This window comes from Nilaparvata lugens, chromosome 1 (genome assembly GCF_014356525.2).
Source record: "Nilaparvata lugens isolate BPH chromosome 1, ASM1435652v1, whole genome shotgun sequence".
Lineage (NCBI taxonomy): Eukaryota > Metazoa > Arthropoda > Insecta > Hemiptera > Delphacidae > Nilaparvata > Nilaparvata lugens.
In genome coordinates, this window is record NC_052504.1 from 4,873,510 (window position 1) to 4,897,255 (window position 23,746).

Below are 23,746 nucleotides of genomic sequence, written 5' to 3' on the forward strand. Positions count from 1 at the left end.
TACTGTTGTAAATCAATTAGTGATTTACTGTTGTAAATCAGTACATTCTTGAATGTCTGGTTCGCATCAGAGACAGAGCTAGGAGTGCTGATACTCGTGGTGAGACACATGGCTATGGAACCCGTCAGACTCGCCTTATCAACATGCCAAGATGCCGTTTGGCAAGGACTCAGAGGAGTTATCCTTTCATTGCCTTCAAGATGTTTAATAAGCTGCCAGAGTGGGTCAAGGATAGTGGAAGTGATAGACAGTTCCGAGCAGTTTTGAATTCTTTCTTGATAACATCCATTTTATAGCCTGATTGAATTTCTTGATAGTGGGATGACATTTTGAAACTTTCTTATCACATCCTACACTATTAAACGAGCAACTTCTGTTTAGATTTTTAGATGTTTATATGTTTGTATTTCACCGGATCTCGAAACGGCTCTAGCGATTCTCACGAAATTCAGAACATAGTAGGTTTATAATATAAAGATTCGATTGCACTAGGTCTCATCCCTGGGAAAACTCGCTGAAGGACATTAAAAGGATAATTATTATTCATCCTTGGAAAAACAGCTGATAATAATTATTTCGTTGTCTGTTGGTGATGGAAGTGAGTGAGCGAGTCCATGTGTGTGGGACTGTGTCAAAATTATGACTCAGCTGTTGAACTTTTTTAATCATTCAACCAGGTACTTAGTGCCGGTTGCAAAAAACCGGGTAATTTTTATCCTGATTAATTTCAGTAGATCCATCTTTTTGAAATGGTCTTCTTTGATTTGATTCACGTGAAGCTAATCAAGATTGAAATTTAACCGGCTTTTGTGCAACTGTGCCTCCCTTGTGAGGGAAATTTTTGAATCCCTCTGGGAATTAATCTCAATTTACTGTGATTAGATAGAACATTTCTGTATGAATGTTATTATAATTTCTTTTTTCGTAATGAATTGTTTATGCTTATTTGTACTCCAGAGCGAAGCTCGGTCCCCGATATTGTTTTATAAACCCTTGACACAGTCTATCCAGCAGCGCTGGTCAATGACTTAGAATGAAACTAAAACTATATATTAGAAATTTATATATTTTTTTCATTTTAAAAAGTAGAGGTATCAAAAGTTTCATGTGGATAAAACTCATTGAATTCCAATAGATTTTCAATATACTGAGTAGACTTCAATTGAAAATCTACTGGAATTCTCACTGAAAACTTTAAATCTCACTGGAATTACTTCTGAATATTCATTAAAGTCTACTTATAGATAGAGGTATAATATTATAGTCTCACTGAAATCACTTCTGAATATTCATGAACGTCTACTACTTATACATGGAGTTACTGTAGTCTCACTGAAATGATTTCTGAAAGTCTACTTATAAATGGAGGTATAATACTCCTCCTCGAGATCATAGAGGTCGGCAGCCATGTCATCCCGCAAACTCATCAGTTTCTGGTCGCATTCGGTCTGCTTTTGCCGGAACAGCTTCGAGTTCTGCGCGATTGTCTCGTTGACCGATGGAAAGTCGTTGAGGATCAGGTACTGTTTGATGTCGGACACTAGCTTCATGAGTGACTCGCCCGCACGCACAATGTTGGCCGCGCGCACATGCATCTCGTACGTGTCCTGTTCGCTCTGCGCCAGCCTGGACAGCTGTGTGTCCGCGTCACCGCGCGCTAGTTTCACGATTTCTGTCAACAGAAAACACGGGAAAATTGGTTGAAATGAGCAGAATAACAACTATTATCATAGGGAGAGGATAGCATAAGAAGATAAGTAGCTAGTTTCACGATTTCTGTCAACAGAAAACACGGGAAAATTGGTTGAAATGAGCAGAATAATGCAACTATTGAGGACTGGACAGCTGCTAACTTTCTTTGTCTCAATAAAGATAAGACCCAGTTGTTAGATTTTGACTTTGGTTGTAAGACAGATATTAGTTATGTCAAATTTCTTAGCATCACATTGCAGAGTAATAAGAAATGGGAAAATCATATTTTTTCATTGGGTAAGAAAATATCTAGAGGCATTTTTATGTTATGTAGATTAAGAAATATTGTTAGCATTGATGTGTTGGTAGCTGTATATTATGCTTACATTCAGTCACACCTGTTGTATGGTATTTTGGCATGGGGGAGAGATACCAATATGAAGAAACTTTTTGTTGTACAAAAAAGGGCCATAAGGATCATTTGTAAAGTAGATAGTAGAGCACATTGTCGACCTCTGTTTAAAAAACTTAATATTATGACTGTTTATGCTTTGTATGTGTTTAAATGTCTGATGTATACAGAAAAAATCTTTTCATCTTATCCATAAATAGTAATATTCACAATCATTTTACAAGACAAGCAGAAGCACTTAGATTATCATAGTGCAATTACCATTTAGCTTTAAAAAGTTTTGTTGAATTTGGAAAGAGGTTATTCAATAAACTGCCTGCTCATATTAAAGAATGTGATATTAATATTTTTAAGTTTTCTGTTAAAAGATTCTAATCGTCTGCTGTCCATATGGTTATGACGATTTGTGGTGATGTCTGTGTATTTTCTCAACTGTGATATACTGTTTTAAAAATGTTTATGATATTATATAGAATTGCTTATTTTTGTATAATTATGATGTGACTGTGATGACTATTACCGTTTATTGTTATATTTTAGAATTTTTTATTTAATTGTTGACTTTGTCTTGCATTTTTGTTAAAGTGTTCTGACAATAAATCAATCTTGAATCTTGAGGGCCAGCGTTGGCAAACCTCTCATTCACACATTGGCCTTTGTTGGACCAATATGAATATCCGGCATGACTTTTGTTTGCACTTGCCATTGAGCGTCTTCAGGGATACACTGCTCCAATGACTCGAGCTAGGCGACCCGCGTTTCATGGGAGCTTTTGACAGTTCATCACCCAGTCGCCATCTTTGATTTTTCTCGCCCGGGTCAGGAATCGTGACCAATACCATCTACAATACTCAGAACTTTGCAGACTTTGACACTTCATGTGTTTTGTAATAGAGATTTTGCTATGGCACTCAAAATATTCATAAATATTAATCATGATCTCTTTATGTCATTGTCACAATCACTATTTAATAAAGAAACTAGTTTCGGATGTTACACTATTTTATCAATCAATAATTAACTCACTTGAGATTGATAATCTCTATAATTCTTAGATTACTGTAGTGTAACAACCAAAATCAGTTTCTGAATTTTAGAGAACTGTAATATTGAATAAAAACAATTAAAAAACTCAATATTTATTTACAAAACAGAAAATACAATAAGTAAATTACAATGCAGTAAATACACATATTACAATAAATAAGTACTTTCTAGAATCTAGATATTCCATTTAATATTCTAATATGAAGATTTATTTTCCTCTGTTGCTCCTGATGTTCAATCAATTTATCCGCCATTAAAATGTCAACTAATTGACCCAATAATTGATATTGGAAAACATCAATATGTTAGGATATCATTCAAATATGATTAAATTTAATGAGTGTACATGTCGTGGTTTCTGCAAATCAGATGGCAACTTGGAAATCGATTCCTCGCTTCGCTCGCCATATCCGTCTAGCCAGGGGGCTCCGCCCCCTGGACCCCCAACTGGATCGTCCAAGAATGAGATCAGCAGGCTGGCTTCGCTCGCCTGCATTTTTTCATTTTTATCATATTATATTAGGACAATCCAGTCGGGGGTCCAGACTAAACGTCTGGCTAAACAGATATGGCGAGCGAAGCGAGCCTGACGGCTAGTAATATAATATTCCCAGGATTGAAGTAGCAGTGCCCAATCAATTTTTCCGCGATAAATGCATTTAAATCTTCAACTTGGTGCCAACCTAACAAAATCAACTCAACTTAATGCCAACCTGACAAAATTATTAATTTAGTTGCCAGTTAACAACTGTTTCGAAGAGGTACTCTATCTAGATTATAGTTCTATAGTAACATATGATATGGAAATTTCAATTCTAATTAAGAGATTGGGAGAAGAAGAATATACATGCTAAAAGACGAACTTTAAACCCTCAAAAACAACCCTTAGAGTTGAAATATTGCCAAAAGATTTCTTAGTGCGCCTCTAAAGGGCCAACTGAACATACCTACCAAATAAGAACATTTTTGGTCCGGTAGATTTTTAGTTATGCGAGTGAGTGAGTGAGTGAGTGCCATTTCGCTTTTATATATATATAGATAATAATACAGGTAAATGATAAATAGATGGAAGATTCTTAGAGGGCACACTCCCCTTAATTGTGGGCACCACTCATTGATTTGGCTCTAGATCCGAATGCAGCTTCCCTGACAGATACCATGGCTTGCTCCACATTGGCTGGAATATCTTGTGAAAGTATCTCAACCTTGATAACATGCGGTAATTATCATTTACCTGTATATATTATAATTACGAAATGGATGATTTTGTTTTGGAAAAGTTAATCCTCGTATCTTTCCAACATGTATATTTTCTTTATAAAAAATGAAGTTAGGTATCAAAAGTTTTCTGTGGCTGAAACCAATACCTACTATTATTTCTATGAGTAACAGTTGGTATTGCTGAAACTCATCGAATCCCATTAGATTTTAATGTACTAAGTATACATCAATTGAAAATATACTGTGATTCTCACTATATTTACTGTTGTAAATCAATTAGTGATTTACTGTTGTAAATCAGTACATTCTTGAATGTCTGGTTCGCATCAGAGACAGAGCTAGGAGTGCTGATACTCGTGGTGAGACACATGGCTATGGAACCCGTCAGACTCGCCTTATCAACATGCCAAGATGCCGTTTGGCAAGGACTCAGAGGAGTTATCCTTTCATTGCCTTCAAGATGTTTAATAAGCTGCCAGAGTGGGTCAAGGATAGTGGAAGTGATAGACAGTTCCGAGCAGTTTTGAATTCTTTCTTGATAACATCCATTTTATAGCCTGATTGAATTTCTTGATAGTGGGATGACATTTTGAAACTTTCTTATCACATCCTACACTATTAAACGAGCAACTTCTGTTTAGATTTTTAGATGTTTATATGTTTGTATTTCACCGGATCTCGAAACGGCTCTAGCGATTCTCACGAAATTCAGAACATAGTAGGTTTATAATATAAAGATTCGATTGCACTAGGTCTCATCCCTGGGAAAACTCGCTGAAGGACATTAAAAGGATAATTATTATTCATCCTTGGAAAAACAGCTGATAATAATTATTTCGTTGTCTGTTGGTGATGGAAGTGAGTGAGCGAGTCCATGTGTGTGGGACTGTGTCAAAATTATGACTCAGCTGTTGAACTTTTTTAATCATTCAACCAGGTACTTAGTGCCGGTTGCAAAAAACCGGGTAATTTTTATCCTGATTAATTTCAGTAGATCCATCTTTTTGAAATGGTCTTCTTTGATTTGATTCACGTGAAGCTAATCAAGATTGAAATTTAACCGGCTTTTGTGCAACTGTGCCTCCCTTGTGAGGGAAATTTTTGAATCCCTCTGGGAATTAATCTCAATTTACTGTGATTAGATAGAACATTTCTGTATGAATGTTATTATAATTTCTTTTTTCGTAATGAATTGTTTATGCTTATTTGTACTCCAGAGCGAAGCTCGGTCCCCGATATTGTTTTATAAACCCTTGACACAGTCTATCCAGCAGCGCTGGTCAATGACTTAGAATGAAACTAAAACTATATATTCTAAATTTATATATTTTTTTAATTTTAAAAAGTAAAGTTATCAAAAGTTTTGTGTGGGTAAAACTCATTGAATTCCAATAGATTTTCAATATACTGAGTAGACTTCAATTGAAAATCTACTGGAATTCTCACTGAAAACTTTAAATCTCACTGGAATTACTTCTGAATATTCATTAAAGTCTACTTATAGATAGAGGTATAATATTATAGTCTCACTGAAATCACTTCTGAATATTCATGAACGTCTACTACTTATACATGGAGTTACTGTAGTCTCACTGAAATGATTTCTGAAAGTCTACTTATAAATGGAGGTATAATACTCCTCCTCGAGATCATAGAGGTCGGCAGCCATGTCATCCCGCAAACTCATCAGTTTCTGGTCGCATTCGGTCTGCTTTTGCCGGAACAGCTTCGAGTTCTGCGCGATTGTCTCGTTGACCGATGGAAAGTCGTTGAGGATCAGGTACTGTTTGATGTCGGACACTAGCTTCATGAGTGACTCGCCCGCACGCACAATGTTGGCCGCGCGCACATGCATCTCGTACGTGTCCTGTTCGCTCTGCGCCAGCCTGGACAGCTGTGTGTCCGCGTCCTAGGCTACTGGAATTCTATTCTCTTTTAAAATATTCAATTATATTTTATTTAGCAAGAAATTATATTTTTCAATAATTTAATAATGAATTTTCATGATTAAGATGGAATTTTTTTTTGATTAATTATTAATTCTACATTGTTAAAAGACGATCTGGCAAAGCGAGAAAGAGATAGTGCTATCCGCTTTGTTGAATGATAGACAAGGATAGCAATACCATTGCTAATCGAACACTGCCATTATAACATGGACCTCACTACGAGGATCACTATAGTAAGGCCCACGTTATAATGGCAGTGGATAAAGATAGAAGAACAGCGTTGCCGATTCTCTGCCTTAAATAATTATATTTCTACACTGTCAAAAACAGATTTGGCATTGTTGTGGACCTAGAAAAGGATAGTACCACCGGCTTTGTCGAATGATAGACAAGGATAGCAAAACCAAAGTTGATCAAATACTGTCATTATAAAGTGGACCTCACTATAGGAGCTTGAGAACTAGAACATTGAAGATTGGAACATAAACGACCTATACCATGAGATATCTTCTTGTGCTATATTTTCTCTACGCTATTACAGTCTACAGCAGTCTGAAGCTAGATTCCCACAGTTTCTGTCAACAGAGAACGAGGGAAAATTAGTTGAAATTTAGCAGAATTAGAAACTATTACAGTCTATAGCATTCTAACGCTGGACTGCCATAAAACAGTGTCTATATAATTCGCATAGTTCTAATTGGAGTATTCCCACTCAGCCGGGCCAAACGAGTATGAATAATACCACAACTCATGGGAATTTTATTTTTACTGTTCACTGTCACTGCTTTATGCGAATCCAACTTGTAGATCCAATAATTCCTAAACGAAGACTGTAACGACTGTAGCCGCGCTGTATTAATACATACATATTTAGCCGCGCTGTAGTCTACATACATAGACTACAATAATATACAGTAAAACTGGATTCACACCAATGACAGTGGTAGTGATTGGCACAAATAAAATATAATTTACATGTGTTCTGATTGGGTTGTTCCCACTCAGCTTGACCCAAAACTATGAATAATCCCATTTAAACTTATGGGTAAAAAGCCATCGGCCTTCGGAGAGCTTCCTGTCCTGTTGTGCCGACTCGTCTGTAAAACAACTCGAGTGTTTCGGCCGCGCTGCTATAGTTTTAATAGTCAACATAGGCTACAAGCTATAGAATTGATATAAATGATACCATAGATAAAAGAAAGCATTATCTATAGTGTTTGCTATTTGAGCTATAGCTTATGCTATATTTTCTCAATAATAATACACTGTAAAAATATACAGCTCTAAATACAGACGTTGCGCGGCTAGAATAGTACAGTCTTTGCAAAGAATTGTACCTTTACTCGTCTACAGACAATTGGTGCTGTTATGCTTTTTTTAGTCTAAAATAATATTCAATGTCGTGATCAAAGGTTATTTGCTGGCGTGGCAAATTTTGAGATATATAAGTTTTGGGTGGATCGTGTAAAATAATGAGTCAAAAACTATATAAGTTCAAGTGGAATGTGTTTTCAGTTGCTTACAGGTTGCATGACTTCTAAAGGAGAACACAATACAAGCGGATAAGACGCATCCCTTAAGACACTATGCATGCGCGGAATTAATTTCGTTTCTATATCATTGACGATGAGCCCCAACTAATTTCAGGGGTCTTCAAAAAATGCATGACTTTTCATGGGGAGCACTGTTTTGTGTGTATGAGTTACCCCATGAGGGCCCCTGCGGGTTGGGGGAGCTTTGAGTCGAACATCAAGAATTTGTTGAAAATCAGAATAAACCCACAGTATCCCTGCTTGACGTGGGAGGCAACTAAAAGGGACAACCTTTCCAAAGCCCTTCTTCTCCTTCTTAATTTGCTTTGGAACTTTTCATTTCTAGAATGCGGTGGCACTTTTTCCATTGACTTAGCTTTGTGCCATTCTTTCTTTTTTAATCTGTCGGCCTTCCTCTGCCATATTTGTACTTCTTCTAAGGCCAACCCAATGTGTGATGTGGGCCGTGCTAATGGGTAGTGCTTTTATATGGTGTTTCATGGTGGCTTGCAGGTTACCAGGCGCCTGTAGTATTTAGCAATACCTGGACATGCGGGGGGCTCTGTCTTGGTCGAATCCACTTTCCTAGCTTTTCGTGGGAACCACATGAACAAATTAAACCCCAAGGCAACCGAAAGTTGCCTTGCCTTCAAACCCATCAGGGCAGCTTCCTCAATCTTATAGTTATATATTTTAAACTCTTGACGCAACCCATCCGGGATTGCTGGTATTGGTGAAAAGGAAGGTAATTCAGGTAAAATCTGAAATGGGTGCATCAGGAGCACAGGAGGTTCCACTACACTCTTATGTAGAGGCTATCAAAATTGAGAAGGCTTCTAGTGATTACGAAATGGATGACGTAAGCTCAATCACACCATCCCAACTGGAGAGGGAGGATGAGCTTCTCAGAAGTCCAGAAAAGCAAGATCTGCAGGAATGCCTGAGGATGCAATAGAGCAACCGAGCAGTTTGCGGGTGGAGAGACCAAACCTCTCCACTGCTCAAAGAAAGGCGGCCATTCAGACAAAACTTCTTGGGAGAGGTGAGGCTTTCGACCCTGTAAAGTTACGGAGGGGCAAAAATTAAGAACCCGACACCAGAGATGGGTGAAACTTCAGGCTCAAATGTGGGTCAAGAGGCTGAGTCGAGGGTGGCCAGGCACACAAGAGGCAATTTAGCGACCCCGCCCTCAGTGGAAGGACCTACAAAAAGGCCAGGATTGGAACTCACATAGGTCACGAGGACCAATCTATCTCAAGAGACTGCCAAGAATTTCACACTGGATTGCGAAAGTCTAGGGTCAAGGTGAAGGGCTCTGTTTGGCTGCAAGCAACCAGGTGATAAATGGGATGTTAGTATAGGGAAAAACTCCTGGATCTTGTAAAGAACACAGGTATTGGTTTGCCCAACTAAAGTACTTGGGACACACAATGAGCTCCGGGTGACATGTGAGGTTCTTTGAAACTTTGGATCCTTGAATCCGTCTCTTCAACATAACATACGGTACCCCATGAGAGACAATGCATCCGGCTAACAAGCTATAGTATAGTTGGCGTTTTATTTCCAAACTCCCTCTATATTTAAACAATAGAAATATAAATCTATCTAAACTTCAATATTATAATATAATCATGAAAATACTGTAAGAAGCTTGAGGGACGATAAAACTCACCTTCAAAATTTTCAAGCATAGACCTCACATCATCCTTCAGTCTAGTAGTGTATGATTTCAACAGTGCTTCCTTGGATTGTGGAAAATTTCTTTGATGAGCCATCTAATCAAATATTTAATAAACAATAATTCAATCAAAATACAAACAGCATAATGTGATTATAACCTAAAATACTGAGTATACGTTATAGTTATAGATTAAAATTGATCTTTCAAGACTGAATTCTATTTAAAAATGAATAGCTTACATTAATATTGTAATTGTTACAATGTATTGGAGTTGGAACTGATCTATAACATTTATTAATATAAAGTTATAATTCAAAATATTTACAACCCCAACCTCAAAAATTCTTGATCACAAAAAAGTCCAATAAATATCGATAGCCGGTTAACGTATCGATAATTAATGAATAGTCAACTAAAAATATCAAACCTATCGATAGTCCAAACCAAATCGAAACTAAACAAAAACAACATAACCTGCAAATTTTCTTTTTTGAAGATTGAAGGTTAATCAATGATAATTATGTGAATTTTTCTGTAATGCATAATAATTATTCATGTGAAAATGCAAACATTCAGTTGGTGTACTTGATTTAATTCATCAAAATATGTATGTGTTTAACTTTATCTGAAATCTTGATTTTTATAAGTTACCGTAGGTACTATTTCATGTTTATTGAAGAAATTTGAAACTGTTGAATTTATGCTGTTTTCTGAGTACTTGGATCAAACGCAGAATGCAAGTGAACTCATTTTAATCAAAGTTCTTATGCATAAGTACAAACAGTTGTATTGCAAAATATTTGTAATATAAGCATTTTTTCGTAACAACAATAATTTCTAAGCATTTTTCAGTCCTCAAAGATATTTCTTCAATTATATGATTGTCGTTTCCAAGTTGGCCTACTGGTATAGACTATAGAGAGAGCATACGTTATTGTCATAAAGAAATCATCCTCGTCTATAATTTCTTTCTCTATTTTAGTAATTCGCAATTATATTTTTTAATGTCTCAACATTTTCCAGGTTTTACTTGTGGGTCTTGCCTAAATTCACTCATGGATGAACATACAGTGTAATAAAAATGGAAGATATAACTTCCAAACTGGACAACATTCTCAAAGAGACCTCCAACCTACCAAACTCAGGCAAGCCTCCGAACATAGTAGTCTACTCAGAATGTCAGTCATCAGCTATATGCCTAAAAGAAACTTTGTCATTGGTTCTGGAGAAACAAAGGTATTATAATTGAAATCCATTTATAGATTAAAGAGGACGATAGAATAATTCTGGTTCTTGAACTTATAGTAGGCCTACTGTACCTCACATGCTACTGATCACTAAAGTTTTTAGGTTGGAGTGAGGGACTCGGCAGTCCACTTCTCGCCTTCTCCAAGATCTATAGTCTTATTCAATCTTTTTCTGAGTATACAGAGAGGGAAGGAGTTATATTCGTGGCTAGGTGAAATTACAGGTACCTCCTCATATTCAGCGTTTGATTGACCAGGGCCCAGATATGTTCTCGCGGTTTCTAGAAAAGTTAACACGAATAAAATAGATATTACAATCCACAGTCAATGTTATTCATGGCTTCTAATATTACGTCGATTTTTTATTTTCTGCCTGTTCTTGATGTCTATGAAGAGAGGTTGACAAGCGATTTGTTTGTTCAGAACCCACCTAAAACTGTAGGTTTATTTCTTTGTTCATCATAATTATCATCAGCTAAAGTTTAGGATAGTGGTACGCTTTATTTATTTATTGGATAGAGCAAACAATAAAATAGTCATTTCAATTCAATTTTTAATTCCATCTATGACCAGTCTTTACACTGCATAGATTTTGTAAAGAAATTAAAAAAACATAAACGTTCATAAAATTGCACTAACTATCAAGATGGCATGTCAAAGAGACAAATAAAGCTAGTGATCTCCTCTTCACTCAAGGAATAGAGTGGAAGTTTGAGGAGTTTATCTCGAAGCACATTTTTAAATTGTTCATCTTTCAATTTACGGACACACAATGGGAGCCTGCTGTATATTTTCAGGGTACGTCTTCTAGTAAAATAATCAAGAACCTTGAAATTTATGTAGTCGGAAAAGAAAAGACAGGCTATTGCCCAAAATTTCTTCTATTTCCTAATTTTGTCTCAATTCGTTTATTTTTATCTTAATTATTATGAAAGATATCGACTCAAATTCTTTAAATGAAAAAATAAATGTGAGACGCCTCAGTTTGATTTTTACCCTAAAATAACAATTTTGATACTCCAAAGATCCAATTCTCAAGCAACGACTCTAGACGCGTGGTTATAGCCGTGCTTTATTAATGACTGTAGTTTATTACCGTCTACGTCGACTGTAGCCCACAATGAAATACAGTAATAAACTACGACTAGATTAATATACGACTAGAATCGTCGCCTTGGAATTGGACCTTTAGTACTCCATTATTTTAGCATTTAAGTCTTTCGCTCATTTGTACATTGTCCTAGAGAGGAGTAATAAAATTACCTTCAATGAAGAGTAAAAGATTGTCCTAAGGTGCAATCCTTAGAGGCGTTCTAGCAGCGCAGCTGTAAGCAGGAAGCTCTTGATGCAGTCAAGCCTGCTCATAGCTGAGAGCTTCCTGCTTATAGCTGCGCTGCTCGAGCGGCACGGCTAGAACGCCTCTAAGGAATTGCACCTTCACATTATTTGATTTTATAACTCTTGGAAGTCTACATTAGTTGAAGAAATTAATCTGTTGTTACTAATTTGCAGGTATACAGTCTACATTCTGAACACCTCACAAATGCTAACAGCTCCCTGGCTCAACAATGTCTGCCTACTCGTTATTGCCGGTCACATTTCGCCGGATATAACGAACCGACTCAAATCCTACGTTACGGACGGAAACGGTCGTCTACTGTGCTTTGGATCCAACCTGCTTGATGCATTTGTTCCTCAGCTGTCCGGTGCTGAGGTCAAAGATGAAATGGGATTGCTCACTTTCTCAAAATGGAGTCGTGTTGAAGTGATGCATCGCGTACTCAAATACCAGTTCTCTGACGAGAAAAATGGATTAGAAAGGTAAATTATTATCTAATAAATAACTCTTATTTATTTAGTCATTAATTAACAGAGCCACAAAAATTATAATATAAAATATGATCTATCTATTCTAATAATATAAATATTATCTAATAAAAGTTGCATCGTGTACTTAAATACCAGTTTTATGACGAGAAAATTTGATTAAACAGGTAAATTATTATCTAATAAATAACTATTATTTATTCAGTCTTTAATTAACAGAGCCACAAAAATTATAATAGGCCTATAAAATATGGTCGGGGGAGGACAAGGCTGAGCATAAAACTGTTTTTTTTTTTAATCTTGGTCTTAAAACTTATTTTATGCATTCCATAATGTCAAACAAATCATGTGCATGCTGAGAAAATAATCAACAGGTCTAGCACAAAACTATTTATTTTCCGAATTTCGATAGAAAATAGATCAAATTAATGTATACACTTTTTGTGTAGTTGAGAAGTTGATATTGTGGTAATTATTCATATTGAATGAAAAAGACTAAGAAATTGTCAAAAAACCACTGATTTATTGATAATTAGAAAGACCGGTTTCGGTTATTACACCATTGTCAATCTCTAATGTATACACATTTTTTGAACAGCTTTCAAATTTAATATAGCAAAGCTTATTCCTTATTTATCAACGTTTTCAATATTTATCTCATTCATTTGTGCTAAACTTAGTTCAAATATTTTTCTCACTCAATTATTCCACTATTAATTTAAGTCTGTCTCGATTCATTATCAAATAAAATTTAATTTCCATTTTTCACACAATATACATGCTGTAATAAAAATCAATCTATTCAATGAAAGTGAAAATTACTACCTGCAAAAGTATAACCTGCTCGCTGGTGGGAGTTAATCTTAAAACTAAATTTAACAATTACCAAATAGTAGTAGGAAAAGAAAAAAACATGAATCAAGGAATACCTGTAATTGCCATATCACCATTAAAGAAGAAAAAACAAAACCTGCTATCGAGCATCTTTGAATCTCGTAATAATTCATCAAAAATCAGATTTTACTAATTCATTCTGTCCATCTTGTATTATTGATTGTTGACAATATTCCAATAATTAATTTTCTTGTAAAATACAAATTTTGTTAAATATCCACTTGTACATATTATACAAAATTATGAAAACTTAATAAACTTATGAATTTTCTGTTCCAGCTTCAGCAACTACCTACCAAACAGCATCACACTGTCCAACTCTATTAACGATCTCACCAGTTTTGAAGTGACTACTTTCGGCCTCGAAGAAAACTCCATGACACCCAGCTTCATTCTGCTCACTTCAAAAGCTGGTGGAAAAACACTATTCTCCAATGTGCATCTTGAATTCGACCTCGAAAATCATGGGCTAACAGAAAACCATCAGAATTTGTTCAAAAATGACAAATACTCGACAATGAACTATAGTAATTGTTATGAGCACTGCAAAAAATCATCATCGAATTCAGGTTTGTCTAGAAAATACCAAGATTTGTCCAACGGAGAAATGTCAGATAACTGTACCAACAAAACCTGCGATTCAACTAAAAACTGCGAGGTTCTTACTGAAAACTTTAACATTTCATCTAAAAACCTTAGTGAGTCATTCAAGAACTCCAACAGAATACGTATAGACATATTCGCTGAAATACTAAAAGAACATTTTGGATTATTGTGTGCCAGTGAACGCACTTGTGAGCCTGAATATACTGTGGGCTATTTTTTCGGGGATCCAGCTTCGAAGAGGAAGTTTTTAAAGGACTTGGAAAGTAGGATGAGCAGTGACGGTGTGTTAAAATTGAAGAGAATTGGCGTAAAGTTTTGTGTAGGGGATGTTCCACCACCCTCCCCCAGCCTCCTACCGGTGTTAGTTGATGGCGAGGAGGGGTGTGGCGGTGAGTTTTCGGTGAAGTCGTTTTTTGACGAGTTGAAAACGCGCAAACTGGGGCGGTTGGGAGTGTTCGCGAGCGTGATGACGTCATCGATGCACGTAGTCGACACGCGTCTGGTGGACGGCTTCGTGGTTGTGCCGAGGTCGCTGACCAGGGGTGTGGGGAGGGGGGAGAACGTGTGGCTGAGTCCCGCGGGGTGTGCGCTGTTCTCGCTGCAAGTGCATGTGGGCTTTGCGTCGCTGTTCGCCGGCCGGTTGGGACTGCTGCAGCACTGTGTGACACTGGCCGCTGTCGAGTGTGTGCTCGCCTTGCCCGGGTGCCAGCGATTGTCGTTGGGACTCAAGTGGCCGAATGACATCTACGCCGATAAACGGCTGAAGCTGGGAGGTGCCATTGCTAGCAGTATTGTGGGATCGCGGGAGGCTGTATGCAATTTGGGGGTCGGCGTCAACTTGTTTAACAGGTTTGTAATGGAAATACAGTTTCCTTCGATTAGGATATGTTTTCCAATGTTCATTCAGAACCAAGGGTTAATGGAATGAATCAGTTTGTTCAGAGCATGTTCACTGTATCAGGCTGGATTCCCATATATGAGTGACTGAAAGTTAGGGTGGCCACTAACGACAGGACAAGTGTGTCGAACAAGAGTATACACACATGCTCGTCATACATGTTGTGTAGGCTTCGAACAAAATTTTTCAAGGTTAGTTTTTTGTATATTCGACTTTTTGTTGTTAATCTTTCCTTCCTCTATTTAAGGTTGAATTATTTTAGTAATATTGTAACTTGGAATATCCCAGTGGCTTATTTATTGTTATTGGTTGTGTATTTTATGTTAGAAGCTGCTGTCAAGCAGCTGATTTTTGTTCTCGCTGATGACTCATGTTCAACACACTATTGTCCTGTCTTCAGTGGTCAACCTAAGCGGTACAGTGAGAATATTATTTCCATGAGTTAAAATGGGACTATTCATACTCGTTTGGCCGTGCTGAGTGAGGACGGTCCAATCAGAATTCATGTAAATTATATTTCCATATTGTCATTGATATGTGGGAATTCAGCTTAAGGGTGGAAACATGGCGGAGCGTCGAAGGTAGCTCCACGTATGAGAGTGCTGCATTTAAGGCATGCAATTCAATGGTAGCTCACTCTGGTGGAGCTCCATGTGCGCCACAATTCAAATACATGCATTACATTCATATTGAATGAAAAAGACTAAGAAATTGTCAAAAAACCACTGATTTATTGATAATTAGAAAATTTCTATTATCAGATTTATTTCTTAAATAGAAATATTCTAATTATCAATAAATCAGTGGTTTTTTGACAATTTCTTAGTCTTTTTCATTCAATATGAATAATTACCACAATATCAACTTCTCAACTACACAAAAAGCATTACATTCATCACTCTCAGTCTTGAAGCTACCCTCGCCGCCCTATCGTTTCTCCACCCCAAGCCCTGTTGTGTTTTCTACTGTCTACTAACTATAACTAGTAGTTATGTGAACAATAGACCTCACGCAGTTATAAACCACAGCCTCCTCTAATACTGTCAATCAGAGTAAATTATGTCCTGTCCTGTCGTGTCGGCGAGATATTGGGTAAAAAACTAATGGCTGTTTGGGTTGTTGTACTGACAATGCTAATAATTTGTTGTAAACAACTATGCTATTATCATTAAAAGCTTACCGAGTTGAAAGCAGAGAAAAGTCGGGAGAAAATACTATGCTATTTCGAGTTATCAATTGAATGCCTCATTGAAAGCAATAAATAGTCCACACGACAGCTGATTTTTCACCAAGTTACATTGACATATTAATTGCATGCGTCATTGCATGCAATTTACAATCCACTCGATAGCTGGTTTATGATGAATAATTCTATAGTCTGATTTTTACTCTAATATTGGTGTATGAAGGAGGCTCCTTTTCCTTTTATATTATCCTTGAAATGCAAAATTTCCAAAAACCTTGTGTATACGTCGATGCGCAATTTAAAAAGGAACATACCTGTCAAATTTCATGAAAATCTATTACCGCGTTTCGCCGTAAATGCGGAACATATAAACTTAAAGAGAAATGCAAAACCGTCGACTTGAATCTTAGACCTCACTTCGCTCGGTCAATTATTGAAATTAGTTGGCCTGCAAAATAATATGAGACTCAAACTAATAGAATATGTAGTAGAACTACATAATCAGTCTGCATCCCCGACTCCTCGAGTCCTTAACATAGTTCTGATAAATCGGGTGTTTCCGAACAGAAAATAAAATTTTCACAGAATGGTCAGTGGGCAACTACTTTCCAGCCTAAATTAGTAAGCCTACATTTTGGTGAACCCATTTGGAGGCAACCAAAGCGTGCTTTAAGCTGCGTACACATATTCGTGCTTCCAACCCGCACCGAGCACGCTCCTCCCTCGTACCGCCCACGTACCGCCTTCGTACTACCATCGAACCACAGTCGGACCGCCCACACACCCATCATGAACGTTACGGAAGATGTTATCTCTTCTCGCGTTCCCCGGTCGAACCACTGTTGCTCCCCGGTCGATCATCAATCGCTCTGCTGGAGTGACGTTCGGTTGCGGAGCAGAGCGACAGTCTGTACGCACCTTTATAAAGAATGTTCTTGATATTCATTCATAAATACAACACTAAATGACTAAACCATCTTCATTTTTCTTAATGCCCATTAAATTGTAAAATAAGGCTTGTAAATAATATAAAAAACGAACAGGTTGTTACCTGTGCTCCGCAAGAGTCTGTTGAAAGATGGAATTTAGTTTTTTGTAAACTTTTTTTCACAAATTGAATAAATTTGCTTTCATTATTCAAACAGTAATTAATTGATTAATAATAATTAAAACAGGCCTATAACCATCGATGATAATTCAAAAATCTTCATGCCACTTATGTATTTAATTTTTCTGATATTCATGATATTGATTAATAATGTGAATATCTTCTAAACAGTTTGAAATATCGATGTGCGGTTTTCGCCATTCATTTTTCATGAAATTTCGTATCGAAATCATGTATCGTATGGCAACCTTCCCATTTAAGAAAATAATGTTGCATTCAAGATGGCGGACCAGATTTTTGAAGTTATAGTGAAGTAGTATTTTCAATTTGAGAGGGATCCTCAATCACACCCACCTTTTAATCACAATCTTTTATGAGATACTAAGCCGTTCTCATACATTTTTCTCTCCTTTCTGCTTTGAATAGTATTGATTAATAACGTGAATATCTTCTAAACGGTTTGTGATATCGATGTGCGATTTTCGCCATTCTTTTTTTCATAAATTTTCGTATCGAAATCATGTATCGCATAACCATCTTCCTATTTAAAAAAATAATGATGCATTCAATATGGCGGACCAGATTTTTGAAGTCATAGCAAAGTAGTATTTTCAATTTGAGTAGAATCCCCAATCACACTCACAATCAAATTACCTTTGTGTATGAGATATTAAACCGTTCTCGGACTTTTGACCCATTCTGTATAGATGGTATTCATTCTGGCCATCATATTTCTGCAATGCCAACTTGACAAATGTGTACTTGGTAATCAAATTTCACCGTTCTACAGGTTACCCACCACTTGCATAAACGACATGATAGACGCTCTCAATGCAAAGGAGGGAACCAGAGTGGAGCATTTGACGCTGGAGAAGTTTGTGGCCATTTTGTTGAATCGGTTCGAACAGCTGATCGATATGGTGGAGAGGGGCAGGATTGACGAAGTCATTCAACTCTATTACAAGCACTGGTTGCATAGGTCAGTACAATATTCCATTCAATTCCTTTCATTTTTCATCATCGTCTGTGTGAAATCATAGTGGATAGGCGAAGTTAGCCTCAAGCTTAAGAGCCGGTTGCACAAAAGGTGGTTAAATTTCAATCGTGATTAATTTCACGAGAACAAATCAGAGAAGCCTATTTTTCGAAAAAGTCTTCTCTGATTGGTTCTTGTGAAATTAATTAGGATTAAAATTTAACCGGCTTTTGTGCAACCGGGCCTGATAGTATTAAATAAATTGGAGTTGTAACATGCCGCTCCACTATTCGCCACCAGAGTGCGCCACCATTCAATTACATCATAGAGAAAAGATAGTACTAATCTTTTCTCATGCATCAAGTTTGAATCTACCTTCGCCGCACAACTATGTGTTCGCCCTTAACCACGCACAAGTCTGGAGCTTGACTGGGTATCATACTCAACATTTATGAATGTTAAGTTAAGGTGTCACTTATGGTTATTGACCTTTTGCCTCCAAAGAGATAATATTAAATATGAAAAATTAATGTGGAAGCGGTTTGATCCGCGGTCTTGCTGGTATTTTATTGCTCATAACAAATTAGATTCGAGGTGAAATAAAAACTATATAGTTAGTTACACATAATATATTTGAGCAATTATGTGGAACTGACAATATCGTTTTCATTTCACATTTTCAAATTTTATTTGTATAGTTACTATTATTATTTAACGAAAATCCAGATTAAAAATGCTGTAATTCACCCCGAAGACCTCTGGTGTGTCAGCCCGGGAAGACAAATAATTTTTGAATAGTAGCGCTCATCGAATTTCCATCTAGCTGTTTACCCTGTTGTCAATATTTGCAGTAGCAGAAGTCTTCAGGGTGATTTACAGCATTAAATTTGGATTTTCGTTTGATAATAATAATTAATTCATTAGCATTTGAATAATTGTAATATCTCAGTATATTCGTTACAAGTGGTAATTAAGTAGAATATTTCTAATTAATTTATTAATTCAAGCCATCTAAATTCAAAATTTATAGTTTTCATGTTTATTTTTAACTAACTGTAATAGTGGGTATTATTGTAGTTGTTTTTGTGTATCTCATATCATTTTTCAGGTTTTTGAACTTTGATTTTTACTGTATGTTGAACCCTGCGTTTTAGTGTGAGAATATTTGACCATGTTTATTGAATTTGCTAACTTGTTGCTTAGTTGTCGAAATTAAAGCAATTTTTGTGCATTTTTCAAATGCAGTTTCAATTTCTTGTCGAAAAAGCTACTGTATTTGGGAATTGTACGACCATTGACCTTTTTGCAGTGAAAAGGCGACAGTTGGTATTGAGACGCGAACGAAAAATCATGTAACTGTGCGCGAGCCTCGGTCCTCTGAATGGGTCTGTTGCCCATCCAGAGGGACAAATTGAAAAGTTTTTCATTATCAGTAATTTTGTTGTATAGTAATCTAAAATTGATAGAATCAGTAGATGTAAAATTAAATAGTTAATTGTGTGCGTGAATTTAAGTAAAGTATAGTAAGTTTCATAACGTCTGAGTTTATTGAGTTTTGGATTATGTGTTCTCAAAAGTAAAGTTTAGATATTGTTTAAATGGTGAGTGCCAAACTCTTGTTGTTTTCGTATTATAGCTCAAAATTTAGTACATAGAATGACCGAGGCCCGAATTTAGTTGCAGCAGGTTAGCAGGTTCCCAAAATGTATAGATTAAAAATGGAGTATGTCTTCTTGACCTGAATCGATTGCTGAATAAATTTGTCCTGTTTGAAAATTTGACATGTTACCTGACTCTTATTAATTCGTTCTACCTATTTAGAGTTCAATAAACCTGAAGTTAAATTTTAAAATTATTTTCATTGAAGTTCCTGGCTCGTAGTTACTATAGTTGCTGGAATAGGTGACAATGATGATAATCTGTGCATTTGAATGAACGAATCCACTAAAAGCTCCCAACCAATCAAGGATTCAAATGCCGGTAGATGAATTGATAGCAGTAAACTTTAGCAAATATTATAAAAGAGAAGAAACAATCCCCCTCCGTTTACATTGGTGGCCAGCGGTGGGATAGTCTGCAAGAATGACTATCGAACCACATGTATATATTTCATATTTTGGAAGATTAACTCAATAGAGACAAATATGTCACCGGTTGCAGAAATAATGTCAGGTGTGGTGTAGGGTTAAAAATACGTTCATCGGTTACATAACATTTTATGAAAATTGTACTCGTGAAATTCTAACCTTATCTTGGACTTCTTCACCTATAAATTTGGAAGAAAAATAGCACAAGGACTACCTTATTATTTTATCTACCAATGTTACATTGGTATCATTTACATTGTAAATAAATAAATAAAAATTTCCTTCTGCAGTTATTTGTATAGCTTGAACTGATGACTAGTTGCTAGTCACTAGGTTCTATTTTTTATTCAATGGATCCATTGTATCTCTATGCAACTTTATCAAAAAAAGAATAAAATATACAATATATTCCCTATCTACTGTCTCATTCTATTATCAAATATTTTATTTGTGTGTTTCAGTGGTTCAAAAGTGTCGGTGCGTACAGAAGACGGCAGCGAACGTCAGGTGACCATTGTCGGCATCGACAATTGTGGATTCTTGAAAGTTGTCGACAAAGATAACCGTCAGTTCTCTGTACATCCCGATGGCAACTCGTTCGATATGATGTCCGGTCTTATTGCTCCCAAAGTATTATGAGAATTTATCAAAGATCAGTTAATTCAATATCCATTATTACATGAATATTTGCAATTAATTATCGGATAAGTTTGTTTTATGGAGTTTTCGGAGAATTCCGGCCATATTCTGAGTTTAATTCTAATCTAGGATTACATGAAGCTATGGTCTTATTCTAGATAAAGCTTTACATTCTGAGTTCAAGCATAAACTGAGATGGTGCAAACTGAGTGGCCAGTTTGTTTCCGAAAAATGAACTCTCATATTATTATTATATTATATTAACTGAATGAACTATGTAAGTTTATAGGTTTTGGTACTGAGTTAAGCTGTGTTTACACCAAATTTATCAACAAAATGTTAATAAGTTAATCCTTATAGATGCTATTGGAATGAACGGAACTTGACAAACACATATGTTCATCATGTGTATGATAAGTTATGTTCAATCTAATAGAATCTACAAGGATTAAGTTATTAACATTTTGTAATTAACTTTGGTGTAAACGCAGCTTTACATATTCTTCAATTCTTTTTTAAAATAATTTTTATTCTGCTCAAATACCGTACACAGTTTAATCTAGATGGGAGAAAGTATTTACGTATTACGTAACCATACTATTATAATAATTGTTCAAGTGTTGTAGAAATGAATACTTTCATTTCCAATATTCTTATAATTATTTTAGACTAGTCTCATTCTGTTGAAATGAGTAGTATGCTGTTGATAATAATTGAAACTCATGTTACCATGTCCTACTCTTTTCATCAATCCATTCCATCTTATTAATTTTTATTAAAATAAAATGAAAGGGTAATGCTCCATCTTATCATGTTGTAGGTAGGTTCCTACTATCATATGGAGGAAAAATGGAATATCTCATGCTACATTTCCTCTATTCTATTATTTTGAAGCTCAAATACCTCCAATGTTCTCAAGTAGAAATACGGTATCTCTAAATTCTCAAGTAGATTTTCACTATAGCTCATACTTTATTTAAGCACAGTTCCAAAGATCTTATTCAGGTAGGCTGTAATTGTGGTGGCTTTTATACTCTCAAGTACCTGTACGTATATTTCCATGGTGTTAGGATGGATGGTGTAATTTTTCAGATCCAAAGAAATTCCTCATTATATTTGCTCAATTTATGACTTATAAATCTTAATATGTTTTCCATTGCTTGGATAATTTTAGAAATACTGTTGTCTCAATTTGATGGGATCAGGTTTTATAATCGTGTTGTTTTCAATAAAATACAAATCTCATATTATTTTGTTTTATTTTCTACTATTATCATAACTCATAGCTCAAATAAGAACTGCAAAGATTGAATCCTAGATTAACTGAATAAATTAATTCTACAATATAATTTTAGTCCAGGCAATGAGTGCTCAAAAAAGGGTATGGAAAGAGAAATTTTGAAGACAATTTTCGACCCGCAGTTCTGTTCAGTGTAGACGCATACTTTTAGAGATATATTATGTGAGATTCCAAAAAATGGTACTTTGAATCACCCCCACCTCCTTAGCACAGTGATAGGGGTGGGGACTTGAGATATGTTTACCTCCTTAACTACCCTAAACAGAACTGCAATGTCAAAAATTGTCTTGCAAACTTCCCCTCTTGATTTGAATAATAAATTATTTTTATTGTATTATATTAATAATGAATATTTAATTAGTTTCATATAAAACTTTTTAATAGGTACCGGGTGTTTCAAAAAGAAAGACCCAATTTTAAAAAGTTATATTTATGTAAAAAAATGGTGCACACAAATCCATTTTACATCAAATTATTAACAGAAGTATCAAGTTTATGATGATGTATTATAAGTGTTCTATATGCCCTCCTTTTGAGGCTCGAACGACATCTAGACGGCAGCCAAATTCATCCCAGACTGTTCGCAAGATGTCAATGATTAGGCAATTATATGAAATTGGCTATTTCGTCAAGAAATTGCTGACTTGGGCAACTTTATCTTTCAACAAGATGGAGCACCACCACACTGGCAAAAGGATGTTCGCCCTTTCCTCAACACCAACTTGCCTCAACGTTGGTAGGGCGCACAGGACCGCAAGACTTGGTTATGCATTCCTGGCCTGCACGGCCCCCTGACATAACAACATGTGATTTTTTCCCGTGGGGATACGTTAAAAATTGTGTTTATGTTCCTCCCTTAGCACTTGATATAGAGGAGCTAAAAACCAGGATAACTGATGCAGTATAGCTACAGTCCGAGAAGATATCTTGCGAACAGTCTGGGATGAATTTGGCTACCGTCTAGATGTCGTTCGAGCCTCAAAAGGAGGGCACATAGAACACTTATAATACATCATCATAAACTTGATGCTTCTGTGAGTATTTGATGTAAAATTAGTTTGTGTGCACCATTTTTTAAAATAAATATAACTGTTTAAAATTGGGTCATTCTTTTTGAAACATTTATATATAAAAAGTTCCATATCGATTTAAATCGATGTCGGACGAGTGCGTTCGATAATATGTTAGTTCGATATCAACGATATCGATAAAAAACTATTGATACCTCATACATCGAATACAATTTATATTCATGTCGAATTTCGGTAGAAATGATCAAAATTGTCATATCAGAGATAGAATTATATCTATGAAATATATTCAAAGTAAGAAGAAAACCAAAAGCCTCTTTCACCAAATTCCGTCTATAAAAAATTTACGATACAAATGTGAACCAATCGATTCTACGCCGTTAAATTTTACCATCATGAAATGCATTCGAAAG

The 23,746-nt window shown here is 35.9% G+C and overlaps 2 protein-coding genes across 4 annotated transcripts; one reads left to right on the top strand and one right to left on the bottom strand.

Moving 5' to 3' along the window:
- Positions 1-1,229: 1,229 nt before the first annotated feature.
- LOC111050198 (mediator of RNA polymerase II transcription subunit 22) lies at positions 1,230-9,909 on the bottom strand. Its single transcript, XM_022336475.2, has 2 exons — positions 9,526-9,909; positions 1,230-1,672 (listed from the first exon to the last, which is right to left on the bottom strand). Exons 1-2 carry the CDS (start codon positions 9,626-9,628, stop codon positions 1,353-1,355), a joined length of 423 nt encoding a protein of 140 aa, XP_022192167.1. The 5' UTR covers positions 9,629-9,909; the 3' UTR covers positions 1,230-1,352.
- Positions 9,910-9,995: 86 nt separating this feature from the next.
- On the top strand, positions 9,996-22,253 carry LOC111050202 (biotin--protein ligase). Of its 3 annotated transcripts, none has more exons than XM_022336480.2 (6): positions 9,996-10,141; positions 10,558-10,770; positions 12,294-12,602; positions 13,782-14,957; positions 18,091-18,279; positions 20,825-22,253. In XM_022336480.2, the coding sequence occupies exons 2-6, from the start codon at positions 10,616-10,618 to the stop codon at positions 21,000-21,002; spliced, it is 2,007 nt and encodes a 668-aa protein (XP_022192172.2). In that variant the 5' UTR covers positions 9,996-10,141; positions 10,558-10,615; the 3' UTR covers positions 21,003-22,253. The 3 variants fall into 3 exon arrangements, with proteins under 3 accessions (XP_022192172.2, XP_022192173.2, XP_039284481.1); XM_022336481.2 differs by having other exon boundaries at positions 10,031-10,186; positions 20,825-21,316; XM_039428547.1 differs by lacking the exon at positions 9,996-10,141 and adding an exon at positions 10,172-10,190 and having other exon boundaries at positions 20,825-21,316.
- The last annotated feature ends 1,493 nt before the right edge of the window (positions 22,254-23,746 follow it).